Source organism: Entelurus aequoreus, linkage group LG24 (genome assembly GCF_033978785.1).
Source record: "Entelurus aequoreus isolate RoL-2023_Sb linkage group LG24, RoL_Eaeq_v1.1, whole genome shotgun sequence".
NCBI classification, from domain to species: Eukaryota; Metazoa; Chordata; class Actinopteri; order Syngnathiformes; family Syngnathidae; genus Entelurus; species Entelurus aequoreus.
Window position 1 is genome coordinate 10,707,424 of NC_084754.1, and position 22,877 is coordinate 10,730,300.

The 22,877-nt window shown below is 37.8% G+C and overlaps 2 protein-coding genes across 4 annotated transcripts in view; one reads left to right on the forward strand and one right to left on the reverse strand.

Annotated features, from left to right (window-relative positions):
• Window positions 1–13,701, forward strand: part of cracr2aa (calcium release activated channel regulator 2Aa) — a 31,000-nt gene extending 17,299 nt beyond the window's left edge. Inside the window, exons 6-17 of one of the 2 annotated variants that reach the window (XM_062036035.1) lie at window positions 806–896; window positions 993–1,088; window positions 1,832–2,019; window positions 2,164–2,235; window positions 3,872–3,917; window positions 4,015–4,356; window positions 4,425–4,557; window positions 5,447–5,528; window positions 8,705–8,819; window positions 8,921–9,022; window positions 10,322–10,398; window positions 12,784–13,701. In XM_062036035.1, coding sequence (XP_061892019.1) covers window positions 806–896; window positions 993–1,088; window positions 1,832–2,019; window positions 2,164–2,235; window positions 3,872–3,917; window positions 4,015–4,356; window positions 4,425–4,557; window positions 5,447–5,528; window positions 8,705–8,819; window positions 8,921–9,022; window positions 10,322–10,398; window positions 12,784–12,871 — 1,432 coding nt within the window. In that variant the 3' untranslated portion in view covers window positions 12,872–13,701. The remainder of the gene's footprint in view (window positions 1–805; window positions 897–992; window positions 1,089–1,831; window positions 2,020–2,163; window positions 2,236–3,871; window positions 3,918–4,014; window positions 4,357–4,424; window positions 4,558–5,446; window positions 5,529–8,704; window positions 8,820–8,920; window positions 9,023–10,321; window positions 10,399–12,783) is intronic. The other variant, XM_062036036.1, reaches the window with a different exon arrangement.
• Window positions 13,702–13,773: 72 nt separating this feature from the next.
• Window positions 13,774–22,877, reverse strand: part of LOC133641599 (protein arginine N-methyltransferase 8-B) — a 90,458-nt gene continuing 81,354 nt past the window's right edge. For both annotated transcript variants that reach the window (XM_062035439.1, XM_062035438.1), the window contains 3 exons: window positions 21,536–21,686; window positions 17,220–17,341; window positions 13,774–16,271 (listed from right to left, as the gene is read on the reverse strand). In XM_062035439.1, coding sequence (XP_061891423.1) covers window positions 16,188–16,271; window positions 17,220–17,341; window positions 21,536–21,686 — 357 coding nt within the window. In that variant the 3' untranslated portion in view covers window positions 13,774–16,187. The remainder of the gene's footprint in view (window positions 16,272–17,219; window positions 17,342–21,535; window positions 21,687–22,877) is intronic.

A 22,877-nucleotide genomic window follows, 5' to 3' on the forward strand; every position in this document is an offset into this window, starting at 1 on the left:
CTAAAAACCACCCCTACAGCATGATGATGCCACCACCATTAATCTCTGTAGGGATAGTATTAGCCTGGTGATGAGCGGTGCCTGGTTTCTTCCAAACATGATGCCTGGCATTCACGCCAAAGAGTTCAATCTTTGTCTCATCAGACCAGAGAGTTTTGTTTTTTTATGGTCTAAGAGTCGTTTAGGTGCATTTTAGCAAACTTTTATGAAATAATGGCTTATGTCTGGCCACTATGCCATACAAGCCTGATTGGTGGATTGCTGCAAATATGGTTGTCCTTCTGGAAGGTTCTCCTCTCTCCACAGAGGAATGCTGTAGCTCTGACAGAGTGACCATTGGGTTCTTGGTCAACTCCCTGACTAGACTAAGATGAATGCAGCACTACACAAAGACATCCTGGAAGAAAACCAACACTTCCCATCCACTCTGATGGAGCTTGAGACGTGCTGCAAAGAGGAATGGGCAAAGAAGAATGGGCGAAAATGCCCAAAGATAAGTGTGCCAAGCGTGTGGCATCGTATTCAAAAAGACTTGAGGCTATAATTGCTGCCAAAGGTGCATTAACAAAGTATTGAGCAAAGGCTTTAAATACTGACATACATTGGATTTTTTAGTTTTAGGGATATTGAATGCAGAATGTTGAGAACAAAAAAGGTTTTACTCCATTTAGGAATAAGGCTGTAACATAGCAAAATGAGAAAAAAGTGAAGCGCTGTGAATACTTTTTACAGATGCACTGTACATGCATGTTTTACGTTCGTGTGATGCAAAGAGTGCCGTCCATACAAATATAACTTCTAATAGGAAAGCAGCTACACACGATGATGAGATCCAGCACCTTTATAAGGAAATGGAGCAGCAAATCAAGAATGAAAGAGATCGCATTGTGCTGCAGGTAAGACAAATATTAATATTTTAAAATGATCAATGCACCATCTCATTTTGAGCTCTTTTGCTTGCGCAATTCTTTTTTTTAATGTCTGCACTGAAGGACGACAAGAGGTTTGTGTCTCACAGTCAAGACCTTGAGAAACAGCTTACCACCAAGGAGAAAGAGTTGGAGCAGCTCTTTCAGAAGCAGAGGAGGGTGAGTGACAAGTGCACAGCAACTGAATTTGCACCTCCAATATATTTTCTCAGCAGGCATGTGTACAATTCTAAATTTGGAATTTCAATTCAATTCATGTGAAGAATTTGAATTGAATTGGGTTCACCCCACAATATGTTGAATCTGAATGTGGGTTCTGAGCCGAGGATGTTGTTGTGGCTTGTGCAGCCCTTTGAGACACTCGTGATTTAGGGCTATATACATAAACTTTGATTGATTGATTGAATCAGAATTGAAATTATTGGATGCGCAATCCAATTAATTATATTTTAGAGAAATTTATGATAGACAAATAACATAAATAATTTATAATTTTTAACAAAGGTTTAGGCCTAAACAATAAAATTAAACATACATTCCCTCAATTTTGAAGTGTTTTTCTCCAATTTCCCATTATTTGAAAGTGTAATACCCATGTATGTATGTAAAATACGAGCATGATAAAACTTTGTGTGCCAGCAAATTACTTGTTCGCGTCATTACAATCAAGGTAGTGCTATTAGTTAATGAGGTCCATGTATAACTATAAGCAAATGTTTAGTGTTAAGCTAAATACTCTTGGGACTTTGAGATTTCAAGATTTTTACTGCTGCTAATTATATTTGCATATTGATGTGGTCAGTGTTGCAGGAGATGGCAGCAGGCTATTGAATAATCATCACATAATCCAATTAAATTCAACTGCAATGTGATTTCTTTACCACCACTGGCCTCAACCACAGCTGGAGCATCAGTGCAAGGATCTTCACAACGAGCAACATGTGACCAAGGTGGAGAACGTGAAGCTGAAGAAGACAAACGATGATCTCGCAAAGGAACTGGATCACACCAGTCAAGAGCTGCTCTCGGCACAGGAACAGCTGGGTCTGCTTCACCAGCAGTACACCTGGGTCCACGAAGAGAAGGAAATGTGAGTAACAAGATTTAGGTCTTTCCTGCTGTTTTGGCCTTTTTATGTTTCTCCACCCCCCACCCCCAAATGAAGCAATTATATGACACAACCTAACAGTACTTATGGCAATTCTAACACTGCATGTAATGTTGCTTGGCTCAGGGAAATATACAGACTAACAGAGGGACTGCAGCGAGAGCGAGCAAGCCTTCTCAAACAGTTGGACCTGATGAGGTTTGAATACACTTCAGCTGCTTGTAACTGTAACTGTATTTCACTGCTTTAACTATTGGCCAAAAATAAATCTCCTGATTCAGTGGTTCAAGCTGCAACTTACATCTCTAACTTTTATTCTGCTGACATGTCATGTTTATCCCTAACAAACCTTGTCTGCATTTGCTGAGTTATGTGGATACATGTGCTGTTTTTTAGGCCATACATTATTGCTATGTCAACAAGCATGTCAAGCATATACACTACTCACAAAAAAATATTCATCTGTCGGGGGGAATTACAGAATTAACTTAAGATACTGTACATAAACTGTAACAGGAATATTTGACCTTTACATTTTTAACAACAGATGTCCTGATCATAGGATTGGATCGGAGGCCGATATTCGCCTTTTTTTAACTGATCGCTGAATGGCTGATTAGCTGTTACACCCAGCCGATCTTTACCACAGCTGTGTTCCAGTGTTTATATGACTAAATATTGTACTCGCGTGAAAGATTCCTTCAAAAGGGATGCATGCTCAGGGAGAGACAATTATATTTCCATAATCCATGTTACACACATGCAGGAGTTGTATGAATTCTAGAAGGGTGTGTATTTTGCCAGAACACCGACTGGAATTTGCGAGCAAGCTGCAACAAATAGTTGTGTATCTACAGTGCAAAGCTGCTTCTAAGATACTAATATTCACCACTATGACATAAAATAAACTTAAGTTTCTTCCAATTATCATTATTACTGGAGGTTGAGAGAAAAATAAATGGCTAAGCATGCCGCATTCACACACCATTGCACACACACACACATCCATGCGCACGTATGCGAACAAACACACACACTTGTTGGACACAAGAAGCTAACACCTCAAGCTTCAATGTAAAGTTGGGGCCATTGATCCAAAGGTCGATACCATCGATACCCATTATAGTTAAACAGTACTAATACTAACAATACTGTTCTTATTATTACAAAATATTTTTGGGGGTCAGTTTTGTAATTGTTTTCAAACTCAGAGAGTAAGTGTCTGGAGACAAGAAATATTTGAGGGCAACACCCAAATGATTTAAATGGTAGCTAGTAGTTTTTGCTTTTGTTTAGTTATTGTGCAACAATTACTTTATTTTGTTAAAAAAACATATTTGTAGCTTTCAATACCACAAATTTAATACAGCGTCTGATTTGCCACGATACTAACAAATAAAAAAAAATTAATAAGATAAGTTTTATAAAAAATATGTTACTGTGTTTACTTTAATTACTTGCTGTACATAATTTTCACTTTTATAATCTATTGTCAAAGTATCGGATCAGGACTCAAAATCGGAACAGATTTGAGGAAATCGGGATTGGAGGCCAAATATGTTGATCGGAACATCCCTACTTGTAACTACAGGTTAATGCATATGTTTAATTTTGCTGTTCATCTTTTTAGAGAAAAGAAAACTGTGCAAAAAGTACTGACAAAGTCAACAGTTTGACATGTGCATTCAAAAGTCTAGAAAAGGTCAAATTTGGTTCACTTAAAGGGTTTAATGCTTTTTCTGTTCATCCTGAAGTTTCACCCAAAATACAAATAATCACCTAAGTGTTGGATTGCAACACTTGCATTCTTTTCAATGTATTTTCTTTCTTGCAGGGAAATGAACAAACATTTGCGGGACGAAAAAGACAGTGTCTTTCAGGTTTGTATTGCATTTGAACATTTTTCGCAAGTGTTTTTCACTGCAGTTTCAAGGGTGGAAAAAACAATGAAGGTGATGACTCCTGTTTTGTCTACAGAAACCAAACAATTGTATGAGAACAGGATTCCAGCCAAAGTCTTTACCTAATGTTGGGACATACACTTACTTACCGTCTTGCCCAGAGATAATCAGAGGTTCCCTTCAGAGGATCATCTCCATTGAGGAGGACCACCTGCCACACTTGCTGCAGCCCCAATCGCCTCTTGAACCATTTACTGAAGGAGAGGAATCAACCGACCAGGAGGAATGTATAGACTTGGTGATGAGCGATATTTACCCATCTTCTGCTCAGCCGCAGCGGTCAGAAGGAATTGGAGAAACAAGTCAGATTGCAACGTCTCTGAGGTGTCAACCCATTGGCAAGGAGACTAGCATAAATGTAAGCCCATCTTTGATTGATTGCCTCCCTTCACTCCTTCATTTAATGCATTACTTTTCCGTATGGAGGAGGAAGGTGAACCATCACCGCCTGACCGCCTCTTCAAGATTGTCCTGGTGGGGAACTCCAGTGTCGGAAAGACCTCCCTCCTGCGACGGTTTTGTGACGACTGCTTTCACCCTGACACCTCTGCCACTGTTGGTATGTATAATTCACATGCATCTTGGTGCTATTATCAGCTCATCGATTTACACATCAAATGTGTCTGTAATTACTTATATTTTTTGTTGCGTTTCCTTTTTACCATGACATAAAAATAGCAAAGTTAAGACTCACCTAACTCAAGCCCACTTTACCAAATTGGGATGGCTTGGAGTTGAGGACTCAGTACACCAAAACGCAATGTGCCTGGTATTCAAAATACTCAGAGAAACTGTCTGCAAGTACCTGTCGAACTATTTCACCAGAGTAAGTGATGCTCACAGGTACTACACGAGAGGGAGTTCCTCAGACCTCGTCCCCCCCCAAATTCAAGACTCTCATGGGAAAAAATGCATTCTACTATTTTGCCACCACACAGTTCCCTACTAAATTTTAAAACTGCCATAAAATCATGGCTCAGCTCAACCTTTACTTGATCTGAACCAAAATTGATCCTAGGCCACTTTCCGAAACATCAAACAGGTTTATATGTGATTATAGTGTATATATATTTTCTCATTCTGTTTGGCACACTCTTGGAGTCAACATGTGTATAGTCATATACATAGTGTCATGTACATAGTTTATATACCCTCCCCATTTTTTGTATATATTGTTTTTCAAATCACCTGACATTTATACTGTGTATATGCACATAATTTATAAATTTTTGAACGTAATTTTTTGTATACGTGTTACATGTTACATATATTTATTATTGAATGTATCAAATGTGATTAATATTTAATGGACTACAATGGAAACAAGCCTTTTGGCTTTTTGTGCCATCCATTTGCCTTTTTAAAGCATTACATGGATTTGATTCTTTAAGATGTCAATAAAATTCTCAATCAATCAGTCAATCAAAACTTCATGCTGGTTTGTGCAGGTATAGACTACAGTGTGAAGGCTATAATAGTCGACAACAGCCAGGTGGCGTTGCAGATCTGGGATACAGCGGGACAAGAAAGGTAACATCAATTAGTCACAGATTTGAAATATCCCTACCTTCAGTAATTTGTTCATGTAGTTTGGTATTGAAGTTAATGTTTTAGTTAAAAAATAATAAAACATGAGGCTGCCCTGCTTTTTTATATCAAAGTCCTCCGAGGCTAGAAACTGTTTTTACTGATGTACTGTACAAAAAAAAGCTTTTTTTATTATTTTGCTGAGCATTTAGGTTTTTTTGCAACATGTTGCTGGTCCCACACAAGAACAAGGCCACTTTTTGGATTTTGTAATAGCACATAATCTTGATATACTTAAAGTTTAAATACGTGATGCTCTATGACCATATGCCTGTGTTGTTTGAATTCTACTCTTGTAGAAAAAACGTGTGCCTCTGCGCCGCGTAATTAAAGTATTCTCTGCTGCTGAGCTCTCCTTTGCCTTTTAATTCCGCCCTGGACACCCTGCCTTCTCTCTCTTTAAAAGCGGAAGATTTGATCAACTTCTTGTCACATTCTTGATGCTAATGCTCTTTTTAAATCCATGCGCCCTAAAGCCATGGTTAAATGACGTGATAAGAGAAGCCAGGCATCAGTGCAGACAGGCATAGCGTAAATCGAAGAAGGATAAGCTTCATGTTTCCTTTGCTATCTTAAAAGACTCCTGGAAAGAGTATCAGAACATTCTGAGGGTAGAAAAGAACAAGCATTTTTCATTACAAGTCATTTCATCAACTCACATGTTTTATTCAATACAATTGATTCTATTTTAAGTGTTCCCCAATCCACATGCTTGGAAGCTTCCCCAGAGGTCTGTGGAAAATGTCTCGACTTTTTTTATTGATAAGGTTGACACAAATAGGGCAAACGTTTGTCTCCTATCTTTTGAACCTTCTATTTTTGTCACCTGTCCATTCACCTTCAAGCAGTTTGAGCAGCTGTGCTGTCTCTGTCCTCGCTCAACAACATTTTATCACAGCTCAAACCTGCAGCATGTTCCACTGACTTAATGCCACCTTGTCTGTTCAAAGACGTCTGGGATGTCGTCGCCCACCACGTCCAGGAAATAGTGAACAGCAGTCTTGCTTCAGGGACTGTCCCAAATTATTTGAAGCAAGCTGTTGTGGAACCTCTGCTAAAGAAGCCAAACTTGGATTCTTCTAGTTCAGTGGTTCTTAACCTGGGTTCGAACCCTTGGGGTTCGGTGGAGCCTCCGCCGCGGAGGTCAAGACACACCCGACTCATCTTGTAAATAAAAAACTTCTCCCTATCGGCGTACTATGGATACCCCCAAACAATGTTCCCTCTAATTTTCCATCTGATTTGTAGGTGTGAGTTCATGCACTGTGTTGGTTTTGTTTTTTGAACAAGGTGATGTTCATGCACGGTTCATTTTGTGCACCAGTAAAAAAAACATAACTTTGTCGTGAATTTGAAAAAAAACATTTTATTTATCACTAAAGAAGGGTTTGGTGAATGCGCATATGAAATTGGTGGGGTTCGGTACCTCCAACAGGGTTAAGAACCACTGCTCTGGTTGATCAAATTTTAGACCCATTTTGAACCTTCTTTTTATTTCAAAAATTTTAGAGAAAGCTGTGCTTTTACAATTACTGTCTTATCCTGATGTTTTTCGGTTCAGTTTTAGAGCCTATCATACCACCAAATCTGCACTTTTAAGGTTTTTTAACGACCTTGTAATATCCACTGAGTCTGGCGATTCTGCCATTTTAATTTTTTTAGATCTAATTGCTGCATTTGACTTGGTAGATTAGTCGCTTGGAACAATGTGTGGGTTTAAGAGGCACGCACACCCTTGACATGGTTCAGGTCATATCTGACACACAGAACTTTTAAAATCCAAACTGATGATTCAGCTTCAGCCTGCGCTCCCTTGTCCTGTGGTGTCTTTCAAAGCTCGATTCTAGGACCAATCCTGTTTTCAGTGTACATCCTGCCCATTGAACACATAACACGATACATTACATTTTTTTTTTATCTTTATGCTGATGATACGCAAGTCTATGTGCCTCTAAAAAGAAAAGTGACAGGAGTGCAAAATCACTTTTAGATTGTCTTGAGGACATAAAAGCATGGTTGGCGGTAAATGTTCTAAACTTAAATGAGAACAAGACAGAAATCATTTTATTTGATTTAAAGATAGAACGTAATGCTCATCCGAGTGACCTGGACCTAATGCCTTATTTTAAACCCCCAGTCACAAATCTTTGTTTTAAGTTTGACAATGATTTTAAATTGGAACAGCAGAATAACTCTCTTGTACGATCCAGTTTTTATCATCTGAGACTTTTAGCAAAAATTAAATCGGCCCTGCGATGAGGTGGCGACGTGTCCAGGGTGTACCCCGCCTTCCGCCCGAATGCAGCTGAGATAGGCTCCAGCACCCCCCCGCGACCCCGAACGGGACAAGCGGTAGAAAATGGATGGATGGATAAATCAGTTTTATCTTTTAACTACTTTAAGCTGGTAATTCATGCTTTTATTGCATCACGTTTGGACTATTGCAACTCAACCGCTCGATTGCAGCTAGTCCAAAATCCTGCTGCTCGCCTTTTAACTGGCACTAAAAATCATGAGCACATTAGCCCTATTTTAGCATCCCGTCATTGGCTTCCAGTTCATTTTAGAATTAAATTTAAAAATGTATTGTTTGTTCTTAAATCTCTTTATGGATTAGCGCCGCAAAATTAATGTCCGACCTTTTTAAAAATGTATGCCTCCAGGAGGTCTCTGAGGTCAGCTGATCAGTTTCTTCTTGTCCCAAAAATACTGTTTAAAATCCAGAGGGATCGTTCATTTTCTGCAGTGGCTCCAAATCTTTGGAACGATATTCCTCTTGCTTTTCGGACTGCTCCTTCTTTACTAAGTTTTAAATCACATCTATAAACATACTTTTACTCCTTGGCTTTTTAACCAGCATGAGAGTTGTGTGATTTTAGTCTATTTTCATTTATTTTATGTATTGTATACATTTATTCTCTTTTTAGTTAAATGTTTATTTTACAAAAGGCTCTTAAGTTTTATACTTCTTCTATACTTTTTTTAACTCCTGTGCAGCTTTTTGTGAAACTTGTATTGTTTTTTAAATGTGCTATATAAATAAAGTGGATTGAATGAGATGTTTCTCTTTTAGAAATGCACTATTTTAAAATCTTTGTCCTCTTTTTCTCCGCGGTCAGGTATCGAAGCATAACCAAGCAATTTTTCCGCAAAGCTGACGGTGTGGTTGTGATGTACGACATAACAGTTGAGCAGAGCTTCACAGCAGTCAGACACTGGCTGACAAGTGTCAAGGTAATGCTGACTCAGATTTGCCCTCATTAAACGTACTCAAAGAATACATTTTCAAAATGCAGACGTTTTAATTCATTATGACTTTCATTTCCGATTTATAGGAAGGAGCTGGGGACAGCATCGCTTTAATGTTGTTGGGAAACAAAACTGACATACAGATTGAAAGACAAGTTCAGAAATCAGTGGGTGAAATGCTAGCAAAGGTGTGTTGTCTAGCTTCCCTTGTGGTGTCATCAACTTAAGTTCTATAGCGGGGGTCAGCAACCCGCGGCTCTCAAACTGCATGCGGCTCTTTAGCGCCGCCCGAGTGGCTCCCTGGACCTCTTTCAGAGATGTGTGAAAATAGAAAAAGATTAAGACAAAACATATGTTTTTTGTTTTAATATATTTTCTGTAGGACACAAACCTTCCTAATTTTTAGAAATCCCACTGTTTTTATTAAACATGCTTCACTGATGAGAATATTTGGAGAGCGCCGTTTTGTCCTTCTAGTTTCAGCAGTCTTTGAACTCATCGTAGTTTGTTTACATGTACAACTTTCTCCGATGCTGCCACAGAAAGACGTGTTTTATGCCACTTCTTCTTTGTCTCATTTTGTCCACCAAACGTTTTATGCTGTGCGTGAATGCACAAAGGTGAGCTTTGTTGATTATTCACTTGTTGGAGTGCTAATCAGGCATATTTGGTCAGTGCATGACAGCAAGCTAATCAATGCTAACATGCTATTTAGGCTAGCTGTATGTACATATTGCATCATTATGCCTTGTTTGTAGGTATATTTGAACTCCTTTAATTTCCTTTACTTATGTCCTCTGTGTATTTAATGTATATTTGCATGTCTCAGGACACATTATCTGTATGTAATATTGGCTGCATTTCTGATAATTGTTTGTGTGCCATGTTGTTCCAGACCACAGCAAACGTTACCCAGCTTGCAAAGATTGTAATAAATCCATTAGAAAAAGACAGCCTGCCGCTTCCTTTAACTTGGACACACGCATCTATACCTTTGACCATTCTGAGCCAGTCATTTCCAGGAGTTATCTCACCCTCTGAGAAGACTCCGTTTTACTAATGATTTCCAATTTTGCAAAAGTGTGTAGAATAAAAATTAAAATACAGCATTTCTGTCAACAAAGATTTGTGTCAGCCTTTGATAGTAGGCTAATATAGCTAATATATACACTTACATCATGTGTTGTCTCCATTTTAACACTTATTTTTTTGCGGTTCCAGACAGATTTTTTTTTAGTATTTTTGGTCCAATATGGCTTTTTCAACATTTTGGGTTGCCGACCCCTGTTCTATAGTTTACATAGAGGGCCATGGGAGCCATTTGCAGCACAGTGGCGCATGTGGTTCTGGGTTTAAATCCCGTCTCGGACCTCTCTGTGGAGTTTGCATGTTTGCTCATGTTTGCTCATGTGTGCGTTGATTTACTCTTACTTGGGTTTTATCCCACAGAGAGAAACATACATGTGTGTAATGTGTGTCTTTTGCAGGACTGTCAGATGACTTTCTTTGAGTGCAGCGCACGCTCGGGACATAATGTAATGGAGGCCATGTTTCATCTGGCCAGGTGAGCAAAATCTATTCATTTGTTGTTGGGTCAGTTCTTGCAACAACAAAATAAAGTAAAACATTGTTCTATACAGTTTACAAAGTATGACTTGTAGTTCATGACATTTTGGGTCAGTAAAGTAAATGTTGGTTTCCAATATCACAATGCAATACATATCTAGTAGTTTTTTGTATATGAGACTGTTAATGTAAAGCCTGCCTTTTGCACAACAACCTTACTGTATCAAAGTGCTCATGTAATCAATGTGTCTGCTAAAATCATGGAATGGAACAAGGAGTGGGTGCAACTGCAAGGTGCAAAGGGGGAGACAAGTATCTTGGTTTTACTTGTGTTAGTGACAGTTTAGTGCAGAAGTATGTAAGGTCAAATGGGACACAATTAAATTGATAGTTAAATAATTACTTAATGTGTCCTTAATTAACTATAATTGGAATTAAATACATGCATTTAATACATCATTAAATAATTTCATGTAAAATTACATTCAATTATTCAATCATTTACCTAATGATTTATTTCATTATTTCATGATTCAATTTTTGTTTATTATACCACAATTTAGATTTTGACAGATAAAATAATTCACGGAGCACTGACTCACAGGTTCATAAAATAATCAATTAAATAATAAAATGAAATGAAAGAAAAAAAAATTGAAATAATTAATGTAAACATGAAATCATTTAATCATTAAATAATTAATAAATAATTACATTAAGAAATCAAAAATGTAATTATGAAATGATAATTAAAATGTTGAAATAAACAAATCATGAAAAATTTAATTATGAAATTAATAAATCATGAAATAATTAAATTGTGAAATAACTGAATATTTAAATAAATAATTAAATCAATAAGTAATGTAATAATACATTAAATAAATAATGTACACATTTAATAACACATGTAAGTATTTCATTCCAAATATACTTGATTAATGACACATTTAAGTATTAATTCACAGACTTATTTATTTCATTTTTGTCCTATTTGACCCTCCATACAGTGGTGCCCAAACATTTTGCCTCTCAGGGCCACATTTAAATGTTGCCAATGGGCTACGGACAAAAGACAATATACGATGTAGGATTGAGGAGTTTTGCCCCATACTGCCATATAAGGTATTGGAGATTGTAATGTTGAATGAATGGCAACTAGAAAGCTTTGTAGACATGCCCTCGATGATTGTGTGAGCCTGAAATAGGTCAGTATGACTATGTATTGAATTTGAACTTCTAGTGGTTGACCTGCCTGACTTCTGTGAAGGCAGTTTGGGTTCAGTTTCCAACCGTGTTTTCCTCAGAAGCGCATGTCAAATGTGGCAGTGGAGGCGGGTAGATGACATTATGACTCATAATTATGAGTGATCGTGCTTTCGTGTTAGTCACCAAAACTGTCAGATAAGACCAGAAATTGCAAACAAACAAAACAAACATCTAAAGGAGTCTGAATAAAATTGATTCAATATTCTTAATGGTCAATTCATCATGGATATATACAATATGTACAGCCACACTAGCTGGCCTTTAAAAAAATATATAGAGTATCAAAATTATACATCTATTCATGGTGTGACTACTGTACAAAACAATTATAAGTAAGCATTTATCAAATGTAAACAAAAAGCTAGCGGATGATAATAATTATATAAATAAATATACAGTCGAGGTTACTGTGGTTATACAGTGTTCAATACCGGTATAGAGTGGAATATACGTTAGGTCAGGAAAAAACACAGAGGCTATTTCATCCCTACAAGCCTGTTTTACAGGTTTCCCTGCTCTTCAGGGGATTTTATTGAATACAATTCAATAACATTTAAAATTGTATTGAATACAATTAAATTAAATCCCCTTAAAAACAGGGAAAACTGCGAAACAGGCTTGTAGGGATGAAATAGCCTCTGTGTTTTTTCCTGACCTAACGTAAGTAAGTATACATATAATTATCGGCACCCCACGGTAGCATGTGGGGATCCTTGGGACTCCCAGGGAAGTGGGACTTCAAAGGGATAACTAGCTTCTGTAGTCTGCTGGTGTCATCAAGTTTTAAAGTCCATAAGCAAAGCACTACTTGAGTCATGCTGCCATCCTACTGAACTCTTATACTGCTATTATAAGTATTTAGAAATAAAAAAAAATACTTTTTATGAATGAATGGTTTTATTACTCCTGCGACATTTAATGTACGGCAAAACAAGAATGCAATATAACAAATGACTTTCTAAGGGATTTAAAGTCTAAACAGGGTTGAAGCAAATCTGATGCAGACAGGGACCTGATGAAGCCGTTGTGGTCAAAACATGTAGAGAAAACATCGCCCAATAAAGACATCAGTATGTTTTCTGTACTTTCTGAATTCTTGCTTTGTGTCTGTCAGGATCCTAAAAGACCAAGAGGACCGAGAGAAAGAGAAATCTGTTCGGCTAGTAAGCAGCTCTCTGGAGAAGAAGAAATCCTGCTGCTAACAGATAACATACACACACATACACACGCACATTGTGTCATTATTGTTTTGTCAACACACCTGTTTCTATAGGGCGCTCATACACACGTACCATAGATTTGATTACACTATGATCAACCCAATTATTTCCCAGAAGTTTTATGTCATCAGACAATGATGTAAAATAACTAGATGAAATACTGGTTGACTTTAATATTTTTAAAGGTTTCCAAAAGTAAACTTTTATCTATCACATGCAAGCTTTTAACTATGTAATGTATTTTTGTAATGATTTCGAGTAGGTTCTTGACATGATTTGATTGGTTTTTCAGTACACACAATGTGTTGAACATCATATTCGTAAAATCAATTATTGTCATTTTGTCTTGAGGTCACTTTTGTGTATTTTAAGCTCACATTGTTTTGTATGATTTAGCATAAAATCATATAAGCATATAATCCACTGGGTTCATCCAAATGCTGTCATAAGAAAAAATTAGCATTTACTGTGTGTCTATTTTGTTTTATAATATTTCATGTTTCTGGCTTCTTCCTCATGTTGTTTGTTTGCTATGTTCACATGGATTATTTGGTCAGAAGGAAAATAATATTTTTTCTTACGGCCAAATTGGGTTGATTTGTAAAGAAAAAATATTTACATCAGATGCACCTAATCTCCTTGCCAAGTATGCGATACACACAACAGTACATCTTTTTATTATGTAATGCCAAGTACGGTAAGTTGTGACATTTGTATGTGATTTTCAAGTTTGTTATTCACTCGCTATTGTCGGGTTACTACAGTCACTGTCCTGCACATCACTTTAATGTACAATGTAGATATTTAATTAGTGTAACAAAAATAAAGTATTGCTTGTTCATATCGTTGTTATTTGATACCAATGCCCAGTGGATGGTTGTACACATTGCAGTTTATTACATTTTCAAGGTGTCATTACAAGATATGAAACATAGTATTTATTTCAAATCAAAAGTTATAATACACATGAAAAAAAAAGCCTGTTTATTAAAATGTTTCTGTATGTCACATTGCAAAATTGTAAAGAAACAAATACAAATGTTACTTGAAATCAATGAAAAAAGTTAAAATATGACTTCTAACAATGTATACAATGTTCCTACAATATTTGTAGAAGCCAGAAATCTGTGAAAATACACATGATTAAAAAGCAAATTCCTTTCAGAAAGCAGGTATTTGCTTAATAATTGTTACTATTATCAGTCGCATGCTTTATAAATGGTGTGTTTAATCGACAGCACACCTTTTTGAGGCTTTAAAATAATCTAAAACCTCCTCAGATAGAACATCCTAATCATTCCCAGCAGGCACAAGACATTAAAACAACGTTGAGAACTTGTTGAATTGACGTTGAGCAACTCGAACATAACGTTGAAACAACATGCTTTTTGACAACGTTTAATCAATGTTTGGTTCTGACGTTCATTTGACCATTGAATTTTTGCTCATTTGCCAACCAAAATTCTACAACACAAATACAACGTTGAAACAACATGCTTTTTGACTATGTTAATTCAATGTCAGGGTATGATGTTGATTTGACCTTTGAAATTTGGTTATTTCCCAACCAACAACGTGGATCCAACGATGGACATCAGTGTTGTCTAAATTTACAAACACAACTATTTTGCTATGTTGTTTCAAAGTCAGTTTTTAAGGACATGTACGCATAGTCAACGTCTTGTGCCTGCTGGGTTACCTTCCCAAATAACTTAAAAGCATACTTATAAAGCAAAAGCGTACAGTTAAGTGTCACTAAATTGTTGTTTGGGAGGGTTCACATTTCCATTACTGTCACTCTTAACAGGTTTGACATGGCTGATTAAAGCGTATGACAACACACCAAAACAACACAAAGTAAAGTGTTTACAGATTAAAACAATTGTAAATGCAGCATTGCGGAAGGAATCAGGAACACTTGGGATCTTGGTAAAGGCATCAATCAGGGAATAAAGCCTCCTCATTTGGAGACCCAATACAAGAGCTGTAATTAAAAAAATGCCTTAATATACATAAATATAACAACAGTATATCCCAGCCAATCGCAAGGGTTACGTTCGGTGGCCAGCTGTTAAAAGCGAAACTTAGCCAGTAATCAATTTGCCTATACAAAATCATATTTTTGACACAATGCTCACTCCTCCTCCTCCAAACCTTTCTGCTAATTTGACATTCTCCTTAAATTTTGTAGCAACATTAAGAGGAACTAAATGTGTTTTCTGCAGGGGAAAAAAAACTGCCTATTTTGACTAAGGTCTTAATGAAAAATAATGCTGAATTGCTTATTTGCTGGGATGTATGGTACTTTGTTTATTATTATTGTAGTTTCTATGGATGTCTTTCTAGGAATAGTCGACAATTTGATTTGAGTTGAGAACCCGAGGCCTCTTGGGTCCAGTGGGTGTGCCGAAGCCGACCCCAAACTATCCAACTTCTGCCGTTTTAGCCTTGTTGAAGTGGAACAAGTCACTAATGACATTTTATTTGTAGGGATCCCCATTGGCTGTGCTCTTTGCTAACATAGAAACAAAAATGTTTTGCCCATAATCGACTGAGCTAACAAATCATATTCGACTATGAAAACCCTTGGCCGAGGACAGCCCTAGTAGTTCCCAGTGGTTTAGAAGGTTAACGTTTTTGATAAAGTTCTTGTATTAGATCTCGTTAGATTATACATGTGCACCAATTTTAAAGGCAGGTCAAACACCACCGGCTCAAACGGACAACATACTGTAGAGCACACTAATATGGAGATCTGCCTTTAACACCATTCATCACACACAGAATCAGCACAACAACTATTAACAACAAATTACCTTTCACGTAACGCACACATGAGTAGACCTGCTGTATATACAGTACAGTACCTGCAACAAGTATGTCCTTGGCTGTGGTGCTCAGACGCAAATTCTAACATCACTGAGCCTAAATTGATACAACTCCCTATCCGTAGAACCAACATTTCACCAACCACATTATTACTAAAAGACGGACAATATGAGAGCCATAGAGTTATAAACTTAACCATAAACACTGGTACGAACGTCACTCCATTTCACTTACATGTACAGCAAGAATCACTAACTTTCAGCAAGTTAGAAATGTTTTTCTTTTTCAGTATTACATTCAGGGTTGTTTAACAGTCTGCACCAATGGCTTCCTGTCTTACAGTGAGATGTCAGTGAGGCCACCTCAGATTAGCTTTTCCAACCTTCTGTGTCATTTGGAGTCTGTTTTCTAGGTGTGGTCTGTACGGGTTCCTCTTCTCCACGGGAGTCCCATTCCCTTCCCGCAAAATCTAGCGCATCTTGTAGTCGTGGGCTATAGCTGCCTCGCACAGTTGTCCTTTGAAATCCAGCTCAAAGGTGAAGTCCAAGTCCCTCTGTGGACAGAGAAAATTAATTAATGGACAAAGATGGCCTGACATCAACAAGCAGAAGTGCACCCAGGGTTTCCGCAGGTCTTTAAAAAGCATTAAAAGTCATTTAAATGGATTGTGCGAAAATTAAGGCTTAAAATTGCATCAAAAAGCATAAAGTACAATGTGTGGAAGGCATTAAAAATGCATACAAATGCAATTGGCAACAAAAAGACAACAAAACAAACCACTTGACACAGTTTTTCCCAATTGGAGGAAAAAACTGCACTTCAAAATGTTCAACATTTATTAAACTGCAAGTGATTGTAATATTGAGTCCATTTTATTTTGATGTTTGTTTACCTATTTAGGATATTTAGGCTATTCACCTTCCAATCGCAAGAGTACAAAATACCACATAAATGAAAAATGTTTACTGCGCTTGAAAAAGTTACTTGCATTGTTATTTTTTATACATTGTTATTGTTATCGGTACATTAACCTTTTGATTAAAAGTGCATTAGAAATTAAATATATTATATTTTAAATTTCACCATAGTTACAATTTTATTTATACTGTCCAGACAGTATAGACAGTATAGTCTGGACAGTATAGATAAAATTGTAACTATGGTGAAATTTAAAATATAATATATTTAATTTCTAATGCACTTTTAATCAAAAGGTTAATGTACCGATAACAATAACAATGTATGTTCTTGATGATATATAAGAACGGATCTACAGTCGGATATGGACATTGAATGTGTTTAATTGCATGAAAAACGTGTTAAAAAATGTTTGCTGATACCTGCAGAAACTCAGTATCAGTAGGGCGGTCAGTATTCTCCAATTTGCAATTAATTCAGAAATTTAAAAAAAGGCAATGTTAAGATATGGGCCACATGAGTAATTGCCAGGATTCATATTTATTTGTTTTTCATCCTGGTTTAAGTTACAGGTAATACTCACAACATTTTTGTCATTAGGCTTCATTGCAATGCTGCCAGTGATTTCCTCTCCTCTTCGCACGGTCAGATAGTCCTCCAAGTAGAAGACCGTCTGCTTCCAGTGGGTGTATGCAGCATCAGGAGCTGGGACCCACACAAGCACACATGGGTAAAGTATTTTTGTTCTGTATTTTTATAATGTACTCACTATTAAGCATTGGGTCACCTGGCCTGGAAATGTTGCTTTTCACTTAAATTGCAACTCTAACGCCTTCCACTCTTGGGGCGACATGGAAAATGTAACCTTTTCGTATTCATCCTGAAGAACAACTGTGAGGTTGTTACAGACTGAGATATGAATTAAACTTCATTGTTTAATTCATATTGTTTAAAGATGCCTCAACAGTCACTACAGTATGAGTGCGTACAGTACACAAGGTTGTATTTTTGCCTCATTCCTGTGAGAATCCATTGAAGCATTAAAGGCCTACTGAAAGCCACTACTACCGATCACGCAGTCTGATAGTTTATATATCAATGATGAAATCTTAACATTGCAACACATGCCAATACGGCCGGGTTAGATTACTAAAGTGCAATTTTAAATTTTGCGCGAAATATCCTGCTGAAAACGTCTCGGTATAATGACGCCTGCGCGTGACGTCACGGATTGTAGAGGACATTTTGGGACAGCATTGTTGCCAGCTATTAAGTTGTCTGTTTTCATCGCAAAATTCCACAGTATTCTGGACATCTGCGTTGGTGAATCTTTTGCAATTTGTTCAATGAACAATGGAGACAGCTAAGAAGAAAGCTGTACGTGGGAAGCGGTGTATTTCGGGCGGCTGCAGCAACACAAACACAGCCGATGTTTCATTGTTTACATTCCCGAAAGATGACAGTCAAGCTTTACCATTGGCCTGTGGAGAACTGGGACAACAGAGACTCTTACCAGGAGGACTTTGAGTTTGATACGCAGACGCGGTACCGTGAGTACGCATGCAGCCTCGGCTTCCAAACATTTGATCGCTTGCCTGTACGTGTGTACCGCTATGTGCATGTCACGTACGTAACTTTGGGGACTTTGGGGAAATATATGTGCTGTATGAACTTTGGGGAGGTGAACGGTACTATGGGCTGTGGGATTGAGTGTGTTGTGCGGGTGTTTGATTTGTATTGGCGGGTTATATGGACGGGAGGGGAGAGGTGTTTGTTATGCAGGATTAATTTGTGGCATATTAAATATAAGCCTGGTTGTGTTGTGGCTAATAGAGTATATATATGTCTTGTGTTTATTTACCGTTTTAGTCATTCCCAGCTGAATATCAGGTCCCACCCGCCTCTCACAGCATCTTCCTTATCTGAATCGCTTCCACTGCCATCTAGTCCTTCACTCTCAGTTTCCTCATCCACAAATCTTTCACCCTTGCTCAAATTAATGGGGAAATCGTCGCTTTCTCGGTCCGAATCGCTCTCGCTGCTGGTGGCCATGATTGTAAACAATGTGCAGATGTGAGGAGCTCCACAACCGGTGACGTCACGCTACTTCCGGTACAGGCAAGGCTTTTTTTATCAGCGACCAAAAGTTGCGAACTTTATCGTTTGTTCTCTACTAAATCCTTTCAGCAAAAATATGGCAATATCGCGAAATGATCAAGTATGACACATAGAATTGACCTGCTATCCCGTTTGAATAAGAAAATCGCATTTCAGTAGGCCTTTAAGGATTGGGACTAAAAACAACCACCGGGTAGCATCTATGAGCTTATAATATTGTATCATCTCTTTCGGACTAATCAGGTCGGTAATGCATTCTTCCCACATGCTTTAAGTGAAGGATGAGGCAAAATACAACCTATTTTAATAAAAAAACGGCAAACAAAAATGATTTTATGTGAAAGACATTCCTTTTCATGGTCTGTGTCTACCAAAATGTTGCAGGTAGAGCTGCTGTGGGCAGGTTGTCGGTCCATCACGGCCTTATAATGGTTCCTGCTCTGTGATACATGTGCAGATGCAGGCTACCTGAACTGAGGGGACGGCGCGGCGAAGTTGGTAGAGTGGCTGTGCCAGCAATCGGAAGGTTGCTGGTTACTGGGGTTCGATCCCCACCTTCTACCATCCTAGTCACGTCCGTTGTGTCCTTGGGTAAGACACTTCACCCTTGCTCCTGATGGATGCTGGTTAGCGCCTTGCATGGCAGCTCCCGCCATCAGTGTGTGAATGTGTGTGTGAATGGGTGAATGTGGAAATACTGTCAAAGCGCTTTGAGTACCTTGAAGGTAGAAAAGCGCTATACAAGTATAACCCATTTATAACCCATTTAACTTGTCTTATATAAATGGTCTAAGAGCAAAACATTGCATAAAATTAGTTCAGTATGTCAGTTCTGAATTTCAAACATTAACTTCAGCTTGGTTTTTTGTTGTTATTTATTTGTGCTTTTTTCTGTGTGCATGTACACTATATTGCCAAAAGTATTTGGCCACCTGCCTTGATTCACATATGAACTTGAAGTGCCATCCCATTCCTAACCCATAGGGTTCAATATGATGTCGCTCCACCTTTTGCAGCTATTACAGATTCAACTCTTCTGGGAAGGCTGTCCACAAGGTTGCGGAGTGTATTTATAGGAATTTTCTACCATTCTTCCAAAAGCACATTGGTGAGGCCGAGAAGGCCTGGCTCTCAGTCTCCGATCTAATTCATCCCAAAGGTGTTCTATCGGGTTCAGGACAGGACTCTGTGCAGGCCAGTCAAGTTCATCCACACCGGACTCTGTCATCCATGTCTTTATGGACCTTGTCATGTTGGAAGAGGAAGGGGCCCACTCCAAACTGTTCCCACAAGGTTGGGAGCATGGAATTGTCCAAAATGTTTTGGTATCCTGGAGCATTCAAAGTTCCTTTCACTGGAACTAAGGGGCCAAGCCCAGCTCATGAAAAACAACCCCACACCATAATTCTGATCATTTGGATGGGTGGCCAAATACTTTTGGCAATATAGTGTATGTGTTTTCATTTTAAGCAATAATTCAGACTCTGCTTCGGTACCCTGTCCATCCATCCATCCATTGTCTACCGCTTGTCCCTTTTTGGGGTCACGGGGGGTGCTGGAGCCTATCTCAGCTGCATTCGGGCGGAAGGCGAGGTACACCCTGGACAAGTCGCCACCTCATCACAGAGCCAACACCGATAGACAGACAACATTCACACTCACATTCAGGTACCCTGTCCATCCCTGCCAATAGTTTGGCTGTCATTGAAGATACAAGGCACACTTCAATCAGTTTCTAGCCTGCTATTCTAGGTCCACATAATAAACACACACAAAAGAAGCTGCCAATCAGTACTGCCCCTTCTGTAGATTAGTAGCTGAGCTTGCATTTCTTCCTCCCCTACTTCTCTTTGATCATGTGTGGATGTGTATCATTGAAATGTGACATTGACTTTATGGACATAAATTGTGCCTTCAAGAGTGCTAATAGAAAAAAAAAACGTTTAGAAGTTCTGCTCGACTATCTGAACTACTGTTCAATTCAATTCAGCTCATCAAAACTAAATTCATAATATATTTCGATTTACTTTATCCCCACTAGAGGTCAGTCACACACCACAATCACCCAGATTTTGAAGCATGCCATCATAATCAACTATTTCATTTGAAATCAATTCAATAATTGTTTTAAAAACGTCTTGATAATGTTCAGTTTTCCAATATTAATTTCATAATCAACTTTCTATTACTGTTTGCATTGCTGTAGAAATGCATTGTGAACAATTACATACATCAAATACAATTGCTTCATGTAAATTGTATTCATTTTAAGTATTGTTACACATTACATTGATTATTTTATCATTTCAATATTGAATATGGAAAGTACATTTAATTGTAATACCATACTGCATTACTATACTATTGTTGCAATTAATCCATCATTCCCTGTTGAAATGATAGAGCATAATTTGTAAAGAGAAACTTTTTGAAGCATTCTCAATATTGTAATGGTTGTATTAGCCTACTGTGGATTTGGCTGGTGATCATATTTAAAGGCAGTACATTGTTTACTCCCCCAAAAAATTAGCAAAAATTTAATGAGCCTTTGGGAAAGACGTGCGTAGTCTAAAATATCTGAAACAATGTAACTCAATTTTATTTTCGCAAAAGTGCTGTGGATGAGAGACGATTTGTAATGTTAATTTCCAGCATTAGCCTTTGCTTCAAAAGGGGGTTGTTAAATGACAGTATCAATCAAAATATTAATAAATACATTTTCACAGGCTTTAACGCAGAGACTTAATAAAGTTGTTGAACAGAGGAAAACCCCTTACTTACCAGTGGAGAAACCAGTTTTTTTGTGACATTTGGTGAACTCTATGTTGAAGTAGGTGACCAGTGCATGAATGTAATCGTTTCTCTGGATCTGCAGACAGAATGCTGACGTGAAAGAAAGGTCCTCAGTCTTCACCGTGTAGATGTCCACTTCCTGTAAGCGGAGAGCGATGGATCTCTCACATCAAGTATATCGAAGTATATCACCTCACAGGTAATGGGTCATAAAGTACCAGTATAATGAAAAAACAAGTTTCCTCTATATTGAAGCTATTATCATATACCTTATTTTTTTAACTATAAGGCGCACTTAAAATCCTTTCATTTTCTCAAAAATTGACAGTGCGCCTCATAACCCGGTGCGCCTAATGAACGGAATAATTCTGGTTGTGCATACCGACCTCAAACCTATTTCATTTGGTACATGGTGTAAAAAGTGCTACCAGTCACATATAGGAGATAGGTGTAGACTGCAAGATGACGCCAGCAAGCAATACCAAAACTTAAAATGTTACATTAAGAATATAGATCATTACACACGGCGCTCAAAAATCTGTCAAAATGTATTGTAGACCACGCCAACGCCGTAGTCGATAACTCTATCTTGTTGTTATGGGGCATTCATCCTCAATGGTTGCCATTAGTAAAATAAACTTACATCTGTCAGTACACTACGGGTGTAGTGGGTTTACATACTGTACCCACGGAACTTTAGTTGTTAAGAGAGTTCACGGGACAACCGTGAAAAACCGTCCCACTTGACGTCATCCGACCCCGAATCTATGGAAATTGCCAAAGATATTCGGAGCGGAATTTTCAAAATGTCCATCTGAAATTGTGGCATTTTGTTATGTTCAAATTTTATTCACATACTTTGCAAATTGTAAATCCTATTGGATATGGTTTCATAGATACAATCAAGCATAAAAAGTAAACTTGTTTTTCCATAATACTGGCACCTTGAAGTACCAGTAGAGTGGAAAAAAAGCTACCTCTATTTTGAAGCTATTATCATATTTGTCTGATTTATGACACCAAAAGACTTCCAAAGGTCGCAAATAAATAGATATGATCAAAATAGTATCAATTTCACGGAGACTCCCGAGCCATTTTGAGTTAACGAGGAAGCCAATCACGTGATCTGTGACGTAGCTTTAGGAACAAAAGACTTTTGGGAAAAATTATGATCCAGGACCTTATATTTTTGAGCCCAAACACAAAAATTAGTAACACTAGAGCATCAACAGCATTGCTAACCATAAGAAAACAAACACTTACTGTACTATTTCCACTCTTGCTGGGGTGCCGACCTACAGGACGCTCACATAATTCCGTTTAGATGAAG